This window comes from Microtus ochrogaster, unplaced genomic scaffold (assembly GCF_000317375.1).
Source record: "Microtus ochrogaster isolate Prairie Vole_2 unplaced genomic scaffold, MicOch1.0 UNK4, whole genome shotgun sequence".
NCBI classification, from domain to species: Eukaryota; Metazoa; Chordata; class Mammalia; order Rodentia; family Cricetidae; genus Microtus; species Microtus ochrogaster.
In genome coordinates this window covers 11540900-11556680 of record NW_004949102.1, presented here as the reverse complement: position 1 = coordinate 11556680, position 15781 = coordinate 11540900, and the positions used below count along the sequence as shown (strand labels likewise).

General features: G+C 37.3%; 1 protein-coding gene across 1 annotated transcript in view; it reads right to left on the bottom strand.

Moving 5' to 3' along the window:
* The window catches only part of Agbl3 (ATP/GTP binding protein like 3), a 79567-nt gene that overhangs the window by 24928 nt on the left and 38858 nt on the right, over positions 1-15781 (bottom strand). Inside the window, exons 9-14 of the mRNA XM_013353214.2 lie at positions 14545-14671; positions 13185-13285; positions 12810-12922; positions 4679-4745; positions 2977-3057; positions 1187-1244 (exon numbers count right to left, since the gene is read on the bottom strand). Of these exons, the coding sequence (XP_013208668.2) occupies positions 1187-1244; positions 2977-3057; positions 4679-4745; positions 12810-12922; positions 13185-13285; positions 14545-14671 (547 nt within the window). The remainder of the gene's footprint in view (positions 1-1186; positions 1245-2976; positions 3058-4678; positions 4746-12809; positions 12923-13184; positions 13286-14544; positions 14672-15781) is intronic.

Genomic DNA, 15781 nt, shown 5'->3' with positions numbered 1-15781 from the left:
AAAAAAATCATTGAATTCCTTAGCGGTCACTATCAGAAAGAGAGACTAGTTTAAAGTTCTAGTAAAATTAATCTTATCTAACCTCCCCTGTTCATGGTAAGGTTTTTATCTTTCAATGTTTAGTTTCCTATTTCACAGACTGAATGAATTTATGCACACATGTATGTATACATTTTAATTAGGTTACCTCAACTCCTTTTGGGGAGATAAATGGTGGCATAAATGTATAATAAATTAGTGCACACATACATAAAATTAAATAATTATTTTTGTTTACATAATGTACATATCTATTTATAAATAAATATTTATATATTTATTAAAGACACACATCAGACAGCACCTTGCAGCACAAACAAATGAATGCTGCAGATTTAATTTCTTTCCTGGGATTGTACTCTATTAAATTAGGAAATGACAGGAGTAGACAGTCTGAAAAACATGACATCCCTATATTCTCTTTGAGAGCAACTGTCCACAACCCGAAGAATGTGCCTCAAATATGTGGGCTCTCTGCTGTTCAGGGTCACTGACTACTCCTGTCACTGGTCCTGGGGACACGGTTCTCACTACGGGCATTGTACCTGCAACACAGAGCTTGCTTACTTGCTTTTCTTCCCTGGTTAGAAGATGAGCTCCTGAAAGGAAGAACTGGTATCATATATTTCTTTAAAACATACTTATTTACTAATCATTATTGTGTCATGTGTGCATACATGAAGTGTTTGTGTGGCAGAGTACATGCCACTGAGAGCATGTGGAGTGCAGAGGACAATTTTTTGGAATTGGCTTTTGCCTTCCAATTTTATGTGGGTCTTAGGGATCATACTTAGGTTGCCAGGCATGTGTGGCAAGCACCTTTGCCAGCTGAGCCATCTTGTCAGTCATCATATACATCTTAGAATCTTTGGCGCAGGGCAGTGGTGGAGCACACCTTTAATGCCAGCACTCGGGAGGCAGAGGCAGGTGCGGATCTCTGAGTTTGAGGCCAGTCTGGTCTACAGAGAGAGTTCCAGAACAGGCTCCAAAGCTACAAAGAAATTCTGTCTTGAAAGAAAACAACAACAAAAAATGTAAATAAAAATTAAAAAAAGAATGTTTGGCACCAAGCGCCAACCTCAAAGTTATGGCATAAAATGAGTGTTGCTGAATAAATTGTTTGTGAGAAGGTAAAACAGAAGTTTACCTTTCACATCAGAATTTGATTCTTCGTGTCTTTGGAGCAAATGTTCTTTACCATAAACCTAATGGAACAGAGAATCAGAAAGTAGGATGATATATTATAAACATGAAACTGAGGTATGCTTCTTATTTGATTATAATATGAAGGAAGGGTTTTCAACAAACATTTCTTATTTATTTTTATTTTATTTTTCTTTCATTAATAAATAGCAGGAAAAATCAGTATTTTTGTTTATTACTAAAGAGAGATTTTTTTCCCTCATACAGCACTCATATATCTTGACAAAGAGATAAAAATGTTAAATTAGAATTATTTAAATTAGAAGTTGAGAGTATGAAATAGATGAAAATATACACATTTGTGTGAAAAATGTATCAACAAATTTCAGAACTATGTCTATATACAATAGGTAAAGAATATTTTCTTGAGCTTTGTAAAGAACTCTAAAACAAAGGAAACTGCAAGTATACTTTCTCTTTTGAGAGGAAACACAAACCTGACATTCTGGACTAAAAGAGATGCCCACTGAACTTTTGATTGTGAACCTTGACTAATGTACAGATCATTGTGAATGAAAAGATTTTAAACATTTTCAAGCTTTTGTTTCTTTGCCTAATATCATAAAGAATTTTCTAAAAGGTCTGAGGAGGGAAAGATAAATGAAAAACATTTTTGCCATCATCTAGTGCATATAATTCAGTAACACTAGACTATGAAATAAGGTTAATGCATAGTGACACAGTTATATCCCTGTTTGTTTGTTTGTTTGTTTTTATGGAAAAGAGAATGATAGAACTTTAGCCAGTAGGGAAGCTTTCTTCATCTGTTGCAAATGAAATCAATTCTCTGGGAAGAGACTAGGATGCTTTTTGTTGTATGGCCTGGCTCTCTCTTAAGGCAAAAAATCCCAGGCTGGCGGGACTGGTGACTATGATGCTCTTCTGACTGGAGCCTGGCTATCACAGTCATAGGTCTCCAGGACCTGAATCCATACTTTATAAGGCAAGAATGACCAGGGCTCACTTATTCAGTGGGGCAGAACCCAAGATGAAACCTCTAGCCAAACACTTGGGTTGGAGTAGGATTCTTTGTCCTTTTCTTTGCACTCACCCTGAACTTAGCGTCATAAATAGGTAGTTGGAGGCTAGATTACCAATGCCTTGTTCCTCCTGGGAATATATCTCTGTTAGCCGTGGGGAAAGGTGTCACCTGTTTTCTTGGCTGTACTATTCTGCGGTAGCATTTCTGCTTAACTGAGCTCAGAGTGGAACAAGGACAGTTTGGATTCTTAGACTTGCTATTTTCAAGGAACGTGAGGATATTTTAAATAGTTATTTTTTATTTTAACCTTATTTTTTTATGTATAATCTTAGACTTTTAATGGCTGTTCTTCTTTCTTTGTTAAGCAGTGTTTGCCAGTTTGCCAGTGAAGAGATTTGCTGAGATCTCGGCTGTCATTTAGATGTCCATCTCTTGGCACCATCTATTTTCATTCCTTCATATTTTCTTAGGTTTCCTTGCTTTTAAATTTCTTTTTAAATATCATAGATTCATTCTGTAAGCTTTCTCAAATATTTTTAAAATAAAGTAAATACAAATGAAATTCGAACATGTCACCTTAGCAAGACCTGTCTCTCACCTGTCAAGACAAACTTTTGAGTTTTTGTAAATAGCAAATAATATGATCAAAGTTCTATTCAGTTTTTTCTGAGGAAAAATGAGAACACATGACTTGCTATTCTCTTGTATTCATATTTAAAACATTTTACATCATTACAGTAATCATTATTTACCTCTCTTGCGTAATTCCGGCGCTTTGCTAAGGTGGCATTTCTTTCCCTCTTTGTTTTCAGATACTTTTTCTTGTTTTTCACCTACATAAAAGAGTATTTTAAATTAGTATTTAATGAATATATCAAAGTCAGTCATTTTGAGTGTCTAAATACAGACATTTTGAGACTCACTTCCTAGAAGATGGAGTAATGACCCCTTTCCTCCCACTGCAACTGTGCGCCCTAGATGCATGCAAAGCAAACAGAAGAGTCTATTAAAAGGTAATTGGGCTTCAGAAATGTTTTCTAATCCCCAGGAGAGAAGATTACTCCATATCTGAACAGTAAAAATTTGTTGTTCTTGCCTAGCATGCCCAAAGCCTTGGCTTTGGTCCCTTGCACACATGCATGCAAACTCAGAATTGTTTTGGTTCTATGGCTGTTATATACTATCCATTCTTTATTTTTAATGGGATGTCTATTATAATGTCCCAACTTCTGTTCCAGTATTATGGATGTACACAAGAGGGGCAGATAACTTGCCTTATTTTATAGGTTTTGGTCCAGGCCTGGTGTAGGCCTTGATGGAGGACTAATAACCATGCCCAGATAAGATTCTGGGTGTTTCAGAAAGGGAACAAATACTAGTAAATTTAGCCTTTGGACAGGAAGTTAATAACTGTAACCTAGAGGTAAACTGTGGAATGCTAAACCACTGGTTCCAAATGTTTTGTTCTCCTTAATAGGATTATGCATCCCCAGTTTTCGCTGTGGAAGGCTGTAGAGCCTCTCAAGGTAAGTAGAACATACCTCTCCATTCTGTTGAATGTTGAGTCTGGCTGGCTATATGACTTACTGTGGCTAATGGGTTGTTAGTGAATATGGTATACGAAAATAAAGGCTTACTATAAATTACTAAGGTTTTGAAGTTGTTTGTCACACAGTGAAAAGGAGCTTATTCCTTCACTTAAGTATCCTCTTTCTTCAGTAAGCCCATGCAAACTGTGATCTCCATATGAACTCTCTCTTCAGGCGTCTGCCCTCGTCTATTGACTCTTTAGGCATCTACCCTCGTGTATTGACTCTTCAGGCATCTACCCTCACCTATTGACTCTTTAGGCATCTGCCCTCGTCTATTGACTCTTCAGGCATCTACCCTCGTGTATTGACTCTTTAGGCATCTAGCTTGTTTTTTTGCTTTTTCGGGCTTTTCCCTCGTGTATTGACTCTTTAGGCATCTAGCCTCGTCTATTTAATCTTCAGGCACCTACCCTCATCTATTGAACTGTATGTTTCCCTATTTTGTGTGTCGCTCTCCCTACTAGCACATATGGAAGCAAAGGAAAGAATTTCTGACTCATTGTTTTCACTGCTCTGTTCCCAGCACCTAGGCTATGCCTGTTTCATAGTTTGAGCGAATGTTAACAATATGTGTAATTAAATAAATGAATATTGGGTCAATAACCAGATGATGTATGTTAGTGTACCTCATGTGGCATTAACAAGTGGTGTGGAATTTGAAAATTAATTCACTTCCTGGCATCTATGAAGTAAGGGGGTTGGAATAAAACTTCTATGACTTAAAGATATGTACATAATCAGAAAAACAATTATTACTGCACAAAAATGATAGATGCACAGACCTTTTCCTGGTTGTTAGTAATAACAATAATCAGTGTACCTGCTTAACATATCCATACTGAAGCAAACTTTTAAATCATACCTGAGAGGTCAGCTTGAGAAGATAAGTCGGAGTGTCATTAGACTCTGAACTGTCAGAGCCTCGACTACTAGAAAAGGAAAATAATAATAATTATAGTTTTCAGAATTTAAAATTTCAACATTGCTTTTACTTCATTATTTTATTTGAATAGACAATTCCAATTCTAAAGAGAATGATATTTACAAAAGTTATTTATCATTAGGTGGTCCCATACAACTTAGAAATGGTATTTTTATTTTCTGAATGACAGAAACTATAGATGTTTGGGAATATGTTGTTGGAAGGTAAGCCCCAGGAGAGCACGGTTTATTTTTTCCGTCTGGTTCATTACTGTGCTGTTAGGGTGAGAATAGCACCTGGCACACAGTGAGGCTCAGTATTCCTTGTTAATAAATAAACAAGCAATATATCTGTGGAATTCTCTAATTCTTATGGGTATCATTAGCTCTTAAAATTAATTTTATATCGTTATATTTCTATCTTGCTTAAAAACAACTAAGGGCCACCCAAAGTATAGTACCTCAAGAAACAAAAGGTCAAACACAAATATATTTCTAATTTTGATCACTTAATACAAAGTATTAATAAATAAACTTTATTTGTTTAAGTAACAACTCATGAAAGGAAATACTTCTGGGTTGTATTTCTTATATATTATTGTTAATCAATAAATTTTTACTTTTTAAGAAGTTTTAGGTTTACAGAAATGCACAATAGATATTCCATAGCTCTCTGCTGCACAGTTTTCTCTGCTATTGGCTTCTTGTGCTACACGGTAATTTCTTACAATGGACAGGAAATCTATTGTCTACTAGCTGACTCAACATATATTCTGTAAACTTTGACAAACTTATAAAGACATGTATCTTTCACCGCTACAGCATCAAACACAATTTCATTGTCTCAAAAATCTACCCATGATTCTGTTTCCAGGGAACTGTGGACAACCACTGACCTTCCCCCCACTAGTTTTGTTTTGCCCATTGTCATGTAGTTGAGATTACACAGCCTTTTCAGACTTTTTTCATTTACCAATACTGTTACCAACACTGAGGCAGGCGCTGTAGGGGTAGAACTTCTATACTGATTTACCACTAAAGTGTCTTTTCCTTTAGGATGCAAATTGAGCATGTCCTGACGTGTTCCTGTCTGTCATTTTTACAATTTCAAATCTATGATCCTGGGCCACGAATGCATCAATGTGGCTGCCTTTTTTCTTTCATGAAGCATGACTTAAAACTGAGCATGTTCAAGAATCTACTCCTTAACTGAGCAAGCTCAGGAAAGTGTCTCTCCCCACCCCCAGTGCTTTCTTATACTAATATTTGTAGGCTTTCTAAGTAAAATTCCTACACTGTCTTTGAGGAAGGCATTGCTGTTTGCTCTCCTTATCTGCTACAGGTAACAAATCTTTCTCAGTTATTATTTCTTGACCATGCTTGTTTTAGTATTGTATTCATCAAGATGAAACCCATTGTATGTGGTTGCAATATGGACTTAGATTTCTGTTCTGTCATACTGTTTCATGGTTCAGCAACTCACTTATTTTTATCATTGAATAAAAATTATATGGACACAATTTTTTATATAAAATTCATTCATCTATTAGAGGACATCTGATTGCTTCCAGTTTGGGCAATTATAAATAAAGCGGTTTAAATACTATGTGGACTTATTTTCAATTTATTTGGTTTAAACCTAAAACACAAAGATGAGCTGGTGTAGTAGTTCATGACCCCTATGATGGTGCATACAACTGTGGTTGATCTGTCTAGGTTAGAGAATCTACAGGGGCAATTGAATGTGGCTACATTTTCTCCATGTTGGAGTGGAAGTTACATGACTGAAAGATACACAATCAAGGCTGAGACGTCTGACAATGGAGCACTCACAGTGACCATTTTCTTCCTGATGGTATGGAGTGACATGTCTCCCTGATGAATGGGATCTATACCCCAAAATGGCGGATGGACTATATGGTTCTAATTGCAGCCTTTGAAAGTAGCATGTGGTAGAGAGTAGGTGGTGGTATTTGGGGGTGGTGGGAGAAGGAGCAGGTGGTGAATCATTTATAAATGGCACCCAAGCAGACCCAAAGCCTAAATTCCAGGAGGGTGAGGTGTGCTGTGCTTTCACGGACCACTTGTCTAGGAAGCAAAGTGTGTAAAGGACCAAAAGGACAAACAAGGGCAATATTTCATACACCACAGTGGTTGGAACAGATGGAGTGGGATAAACGGGTTCCAGAAAGCAGAGCAGCTAACTCTGTGGACACCAATTTGCAGAAACAGCGAGAACGTTAAAGGTCAATCAATGAGGAACAAGGAAGCAGAGGGCAAGAGGAGAGAGGCTGCTCCTGGCCTGCAACAGAAAAACAACAAAAAGGAACAGGCAGGAAACTCCAGGAAATGGAGATGATGACAGTACCAGTGAGACACCTCAGCCTCCTGGAAGGGGGCCTGAGGGGATCCTACTGCTGAAAACCAAGAAACATTTATGAACAGGGCTGAAGCTAAAGAGTCCTGAAAGCTGACACCATGGCTGGTGGAGGCCTGAGACTCGATCCCCAGGCAAATGGTCTCAGTAAATGTGTCGCTCCATGCAGCTGGGACATGGGTGCGTCAGGGCCATCTATGAGAATTTCAGCATGCTGCAGTCTCTCAGAGTTTCAAGATTTCCTCAAGTACCTGGCGAAGGATCCTGCAACTTTGCTCAGTGCCAGTGATTACGAAGTGGTTCCTCCTGAGTATCATCGGAAAGCCGTGTGAGGGACGTGCTCTCACGCGTGCTTGGATCTCTGTAAACAGAGTTTGGGTCTTAGTCCTTCTGTACAAATGATGTACTTTGAAGATGTTACTGTATAACAGAACTGATGCTTGTTTTCTGTTGGATTTTAAACAGAGGAAATAAAGGGAGCTCCTTTCTTTTCTTTTCTTTTTCATTTCCAACTTTCTACCAGTGTCTTCAGGGATGGACAGACAATAGAGAGACATGCTGTATGTGCAGCCTTCTTAATGCTGTGACCCTTAATACAATTCCTCATGTTGTAGTGACTCCACTCCCAATCTCAAAATTATTTTGTTGCTACTTCATAACTGTAATTTTGCTACTGTTATGGATCACAATGTAAACATCTGATATTCAGGATAACAGATATGTGAGCCCAAAGGGGTTGCGACCCACAGGTTGAGAACCCCTGCTGTAGAGTATTATTACTGCCTAGCTGACACAGATGATTTTGAATGCTGGCAATGTTCCTTTGACACTATGCACTTTTATAGTATGTGATACTGCTTTATGACAAAATACTGATTACTAGTGTCTCAGGTTCACATAAAAATGCTGATTCCTACTGCCTAAGGTTCACGCAGTGCATGCAATTCACACCCACCCGTTTGTGCTTCCTTTGTTAAAGCTCACCCTTTGCAAGTCATCATCGTTGTCAGTTCATGGTTTCTATATTTCCGTCTAAAGTCTGTTTAATATGATAGACACAATGCATTGTGTAGCTACAGTTTTATAGGAAAGTCACTAATAGAGGAGTTGTTTTCAGGCCTGCAATACATTTTCCTTTCAGTTTCACAAATAAAGTAGCATGTATGGGACAGGACGGTAAGGAGGCTGTGGCAGCAGCTGTGCACCCTTTGCTGTGGGTGATAAGAAATGCAGCTAAGACTCATCTGCCTGCTCAACTAAGGGAGGAATTACGAGGAAAAGACACATGGGTGAGAATTTTCTCGTCATTCTATGATTTTGCAGGAAAAATGGAAAACAAGAGGGAATAAGGTGGCATGATAGAAGATACCTCTGAATCTACCTTTAATATAGAAGGAGGAAATCCATTATTCAGCATGAAAATGAAGGCCCTAATAATTGTGTAGGAAACATAACAATTAAGGAATATTCTTCATCTGAACTGCTATTGTCAGTCAATCAAATATGATTTACTTGTTCATCTGCCTTCTAACTATTAGTGATCAGGTATATAGATTATTGATGTGGAGGAATATTTCATTGTGTGTGTTTGTGTGTGCGTGTGTGCGCGCAATAGTTACAGTGGAGACTCAAAAATGGTTTGTTTGCTGAGAATAAGTGTCTATTGCTTGGAATAATGACTATACCATTCTCTTGAAGGCTAAGGGGACAATATAGAAGAGAGGACAGAAAGAATGTAAGAGCCTGAGGAAAAGGTGGAGTGCTATGTAGCTATTTCCTCTGAATGGAAACATTTCTCCTGGAAGGAGGTTCATCAGACTCGGGAAGCTATGAGATCTTTCAAGGCCCAGGGAACTCGTAAAACTTAGAAGGCTCAGGAAACTCAGAAAGTTACAAGATTCTCAAAACCTCTATTTCAGGTCACATAAGAAGTCAGCTTCTGGGAAGGGGGGGCTTCCTTTGGTACAGACATCAGCAAGCAGGTCAGGGTCATGGTGGATACAACTTTTGTGAGGTGTGGCCATGATGTGACAGCTTTGGCGCTGCAGCAGCCTGTGAGTCACTAATACTTGTGTTGGTCATTCCAATATGTTCATAGGCTCACCAGGCTAAACTGAAGTGGAATTACTCCCTTGGTCTGCTTTGGTGCCCTACGTGGAATGAATAGGATTTTATTCGCATCTCCCCGGGAAGAGTCACACAACATAACCCACCCAAACAGCGGTCCTATTTTCTCTCATTTTTACTAGTATTAGTATTGTCAGTGCTTTGGATTTTAAGAAATTCTAAAGTGTTTGCCATGGTATTTCATTGTTCTAATTTGCAATTTCCTAATGACAAATGTTAAATTTTCATTCGGCTTTTTCCTCTATTAGTTTTAAAACGTATCCTTTTATTGTTTTATTTTTAAAACATGAATGGATAACTGAATTTTTATATCCTTATTCCCTATAAAATATATTATTCTACCTATATAAAGTTGTACTTATTACAGACTATTAGCATATATAGATTTTCCTTATTCCTGAATAATAATCCACAGTTTCAATGTCTGTCATTGTTGATGGGACATTGGAAAACTACCTATTTTTATAAGCAATTCTAAACCAGGTTAAGAGAAGTAAGACTGAGTGTTTGAATGTACAAAGAAATATTTATTATCTAGCACAATAAAGCACTGTACAAATAAAGTGTCATCATGTGTTATCTAGAATGACTCTTGGTTTCTGAGATGGGATATCAGGATGTTGTCCAGTCTGGTCTGAAATTCATAATCCTCTTGCTTTGGCTCCCAAGTCCTGAAATTGTAGGTGTGTACTATCGTGCCTATCTAAAACTGCTTTTTAAAATATCTTAGCTTTGTTTGAGAAATTGAGACATGACTTTGCTTTCCTAGCACCAATACACTTATCAATAAGAATCTGTAGAATGTAGAATTATCTGGTTGGTGTATTTCCTTTTAGAAACTGTGTAATATATAATACACAATGAAGAAGCGTCACTCTTGAAATGCAGTGATATTCTATGTAGTAATACACATATTTACCTTTTTAAAAGGAAAATGAAAGCTACCACTTGCTGTTACTAGACAAGTGAAAAGAGTTCAGAAGAAAACTTCCAAATATTTGAGGAACTTAGTATATAGTACATAGAAGGCATAGCTGTAGTTTGTGCTTAAGAAAGCAAGACCATGCTAGTAGTAATAAGGAAAAATATGCAAAGGAAAAAAACTCTAACAATAAGAACTAATGGGGAGAAGCGTCAATGGAGAGCATGTGATTGGCAGAACTGACAAAAATTGCATAACCATTCACACATGTTTTTTAAGCCATGAGAAAGACTCCATTAAATTATTTTAAACCTAATGGTTGCTGCATAACCTAACTATAGATTTTAAGAAGAAAAAACATGTATATTAGGAAATAGATATAAAATATGTACTATTATTCACTGGCTTGCTTTTAGAAGAATCTATATTAGAGAGAAAATGGTATTTTCATAAACCAATTAGAATTCTCATAGACTTCCCTCCTGTCCATGTCATAAAATTAAAACTGGATTTTTCAGGACAAGGTTTTATTTATTATTATTAAGTTAATTGTTGATATTTTTATTTGACACATCAAGTCAATATGGGGAATATTTAACTTTCTGACTATATGTGGGATTCTTCTATATAACTTAAGAATTTCTATAACACAAATGAGGCATTCAAGGTCTATAATGAGTCACCTTCAACCTACTTAATTATATTATGTTTTAATATCTCTGTCCTAATACAAGTAAATATTCTCTTGTCCTTTTCTCTAGAAGAGAAGCAATGATCAATGGCCAGGGCAAAGACAAACTTTTCAAAATCATGGTTCCAGCAACCTAACTGGGCCCTATCTTCTATAGTTCTACCGTGTCCCAACAGTCCCAAATTGAATCCATCAATAGATTGAACCAGCCCTCATGATCTAATTCTCTGTGGAAATGTCCTCTCAATTGCACCAAGAGGTGTGATTTGCTAATCTTTTAGATGTCTTTAAAGCCAATCACTTTAACAATCAGCATTAACCTCACAACAGTCAATGTTATTCAACCGAAGGTACACAATAGGGAAAGAACATACTTTTCAACAGATGAGGCTAAGAAACAGTATGTCCATATTTAAAAGAATAAAATTGGACATTTATAATACAAACACAAAAGCTCAAAATGATGCAGCTACTATTAAAAATAGTATGGAGGTTCCTTAGAAAACTAAAATCTAGTAACTACTAGGTAATCTAATAATAACTCTAATGATACACTATGACTGGGTGGGTATCAATCAAGAACCCAGTTCTGGAGCTGACACAATAATAGCACTAAAATGTTTTATACAACATTTTCCAAAAATAGTTCACAATTCTATTTATACTAAGTATCTAAAATAGTCTAATTCATAGCATCAGAGAATGGTTGTTAGGAGCAGAAGCAAAAGGAAGTTACTAGTTAATAGACATGAAAGTCAGTTAAGGAGGAGGAGTAAATTCTAGAGTTCTACAGTACAATATTGTACCAATTATCAACAATGACATACTGTCAATTTAAAATTTGGTTGAGGGTAGGTCTCTTTAAGAGTTCTTAACACTTAAAATTTAAATGTAAAGAGAAAGTATACTACCCCTATGCTAAAAAAAAACAAATAAGCCCAAACCAAAACAAACCCTAAACATCTCTGAGTAAAGAAGCCCTTTCTGTACGACTTGAATGCTTCATTTTATGGCCTCAGCCAACATGCCTCTTGGAATTTTATATGTGAAACCTACAGCACTATACTGGTATTGCTATAAAGGGCACACATACAACAAATTGTACATTTACATTGGCAATCACATTGCTTTATTTTTACTCAAAAGAGATTAAAATATATCACAGAAGAACCTACACATTGATGCTTATAGAAGTTTTATTTACAATGCTGACACTTGGCAGCAACTAAGATGTTTTTCAGTTGAGTGAATAATTCAGACAACACAATGCTTAGTACTCAGAGCTAAAAATAAATGTGTCATCATACCATGAAAAGACAGAAGAATTTTATAAGCATGTTACTAAATGATAAAATGCAATCTGAAAAGATAATATAATTCAAATCAAATGACATTCCAAAAAAGGTAAAACTAAGTAGACAATGATAGAGGTCTGTGATTGCCAGTTGTTGGGGGAGGAATGGATGGAGTATGAGCCAATGCAGTGAGGATACTCTGTCTTCTCCTTTGATGATAGGAAACATGTCGTTATAAATTTGTCCAAACACACAGCATGCGGAATTACTTTCTGACTGGAGTAGCTGATAATGTAAACTGTGACGTAACTGTCTGTTAATGAAATCCATTCACTGAAAAATATATCATCCTTGGATGTTGATAGCAGGAGAAGGCTCTGGACATATAGGAATGGGGATATATGGGAAATCTCTCTAATGTTTTCTCAGTTTTGCTGTGCTCTAAATAAGAGAGAATGCAAAAACAATTGCACCTTGGTGTGTCTTTTACCTATAGTAAACACATGGCACACAGCCGTGCTCATATTGAATAAATCAAATGAAACTGATATATTTGACCAAAATAATGCACTTGTGAAAACTTTCCCTAGTATTAGAATTTTCTGTATAATAAAAGCTCAGCAAAACAATGTAACAATTACTTCAATGAACCTGACTTACCTAGACTCCACATCCATTGATATTTCTACTAGAGAAGTATCTGAATCATCAAAGCCTCTTTCCAAGTTCATATGTTTTTCCATTTCTTCTAATTCTTTCAGGCACTTAAAATACTAAGGGAAAATTATAAATGAGTTCATTACAAGAATAACATTACTTTATAATTAAACTAATTTAGTGATCATATATTTACATACATATATATAATTTAGTGATTATATATATATATATAATAACAACAGTTATTGGGTAACTACATACACCCAAACCCAGAGAGCCATTAAGATATTGAAAGGGAACACCCGTTGTAGGACAGCAGACAGATTGTCCATCTGACAGCCTGAATCTGACATTTATTCAAATTGATTTACTTACCTTGCTCCGGTCAGGATCACAGTAGTCCAATAGAGAATCACAAAAATGATATCCCATTGACTCTAAGTCTTTTGTGCTGAAGTGGGTGCCTCGTTTATTACCTAAAACATCAAAAAAATTTATTCACTCTGGAGGATGAGTTACTATTTTTTTTCTTTTCAGATAAATCTAAATTGTGAGACACTATAAATAAAACACGGGTATAATTCCATATTCTGTCCTTTAGATTTTCTTCTCTGGAGCAGGTCTTTTAACAGCTCAAAGCTTTTGCTCATCCTTTCGCACAACCTGGAGCAAAGCTTACTGTGCATACACTGACGAGTATTGCAAGGCAGGAAGTCAGTTACAGTTATGGTCACCAGTTACTAGTTGTGATGATAACTACTCAGAAAAATTCCATGAGAAAATATTGTCATCATGAATGATGTTACCTCCGTTTCAGGTCACAATTTTTTTTTTTTTTTTAAAAAAGGAATCTCCAGGCGTGGTGGCATATACCTATAATCCCAGTGACTCAGAAACAGAGTTAGGCAGATCTTTGTGAGTTTGAGGCCAATCTACTCTACATAGTGAGTTGCAGGACAGCTAGGGCTATGTAGAGAGACTCCGTCTCAGAACAAAAGCAAAAACAATACTAGGTTGAAATTACATGTATGAGTTTCCAGAATTTTCCTTTTTCAAAATGGGAAAAGTTCTTTTATGTAGCCCATGCTAGCCTCGAACTCAAGAGTTGCCTGCCTTTTTCTTGAGTGTTGAGATCACAGGCAGGTACCACAATACAACCCCGACCTGAAACATTCCCTACGTGTTAAAATCATTGTAATAAAGAATATTCTAACTTCACTAATGCATGCTAAGCATGACATTTCTAATGTGAGACTACAGAGCATAGCTTCATTTTTAGTTGCAGGAATGAAGGGCTTCCTTCCAAATATAAACTGACAACAACCAATGAGTGGATGAACCAACCAACCAAGGAAATAATGCAAACTGCTACTCTATTTTTGCTTGGCAAACAACAAATCTAATAAAAATATTTAAAGTTCATTCACTACTTTTTCTTGGCCTCATCAGGAATTCTCAGTTTGAAAAAATCCATAGGAATTCCCTTAACAGCAAAAACAAATGCTTGAAGATTAGTAAAGAGTGCATCCCAGAAGATTCTTTTATAAACAAGAGGGAATGATGACACAGAGATACCACACAGTAGACATTTATTCATCCTGCTTATAGGACCGATCAAATCTAAGTGTGCATTTAAGTGGGAAGAACATGTTCACTAGTGGTGTCCGTATCACTAATCTTACAGCAAAGCCTAGCTTTGATTTACTGTCAGGAAGAGGTCATCAAGGACAGTTACCAAGAGTAGATCCGCAGAAGGTGGCCTCCAGGGTGAAGCTGTTCCTGATGCCCATCTTCCACATCACAACCCTTCCTGTCCCTTCCTTGCTCTTCTGAACGTTAAACTTGCAAGCTGAGAAGGAAAACTGAGAAGCAGTGATTAGAAACGGCACTTGCACTTTTTGGGAAGAGGGTAAGAAGGAACAAGCAGGCAGGCTGTTCTCCTTTATTACTATCACACATAGATGCAAGCCTCCTTCTCTTCAATTTTTATTGTTACATACAGATACATACACAGGTACAAATGTAGGTGGGAAATTAAAAAAGTTCAGGGGAGAGTAGCTGGGAGTGGCTGGAGGGGAAAAAAGAGGGGAGAAAGTGATTCTTTCAATCTTTTTTTTTTTTTTTTTTTTTTTTTTGCCTAGAGACATGGATTCTGTATTTGCAAGGGCAGGAACAGATAAGTGACATGGGAATGGGTAGACACAGAACATCTTTGGAGCTTCCTTTTTATTCTGGCAGGACTTCGTGAATTTTCCACAGATTCTTCTGTTTGTACTTAGCACGCTGGTGCTTGAACCAGATCTTGATCTCATACTCGGTCACGCCAATCATCAGTGCCAGCTCCACATGTTCCTCCAGGCTAGGGTCCATGCACTGACCAAAACGTTCTTGGAGGAGGAGCTTTTGTTCCTGGGAGTACACAGTATGTTTCTTCCGGTGCTTCCTTGGAGCTTCAGGTTGAACTTGCTGGTCACATTTATCTGAAGACTCCATAGGGCCTTGGGAACCCTCAGAGCCAGAACTCACTGAGGAACTTAAGGGAATCTGGTGTCTAGGGTGTACTGTTCCGGTTCCCAGCGTTAGGGTGCCTTGATACATTCGGAGATTTGGTTTTGTTGATGGGTCTGGGGACACATGGGGACGTGGAATCCTTTCATGATCTGAGTGCCTTTGAAGACTTGATTGCATTCGCATTCCTGGTGGAATTAAGGGACTTTGAGATATTTACAGACTCAGTTTGACAACAGAGGATGGGTGATTTTGAAGCTCGGGGCCCTGGCATATGGAATCTGCACTGCCAGAGGTGACGAGAGGGACATAGGCAGGTAGGCCTATCATGAGATCCAGAGCCAGGCTTCCCAGGAGTTCTGGAGCCTACTTCGGATTCTCATAGCTCCTCTGTTCTTGAACCAAATCTTGATATGGGACTCCTTCCAGCCAAATCTTTGAGCCACGCATTGCTCTTGGATTGG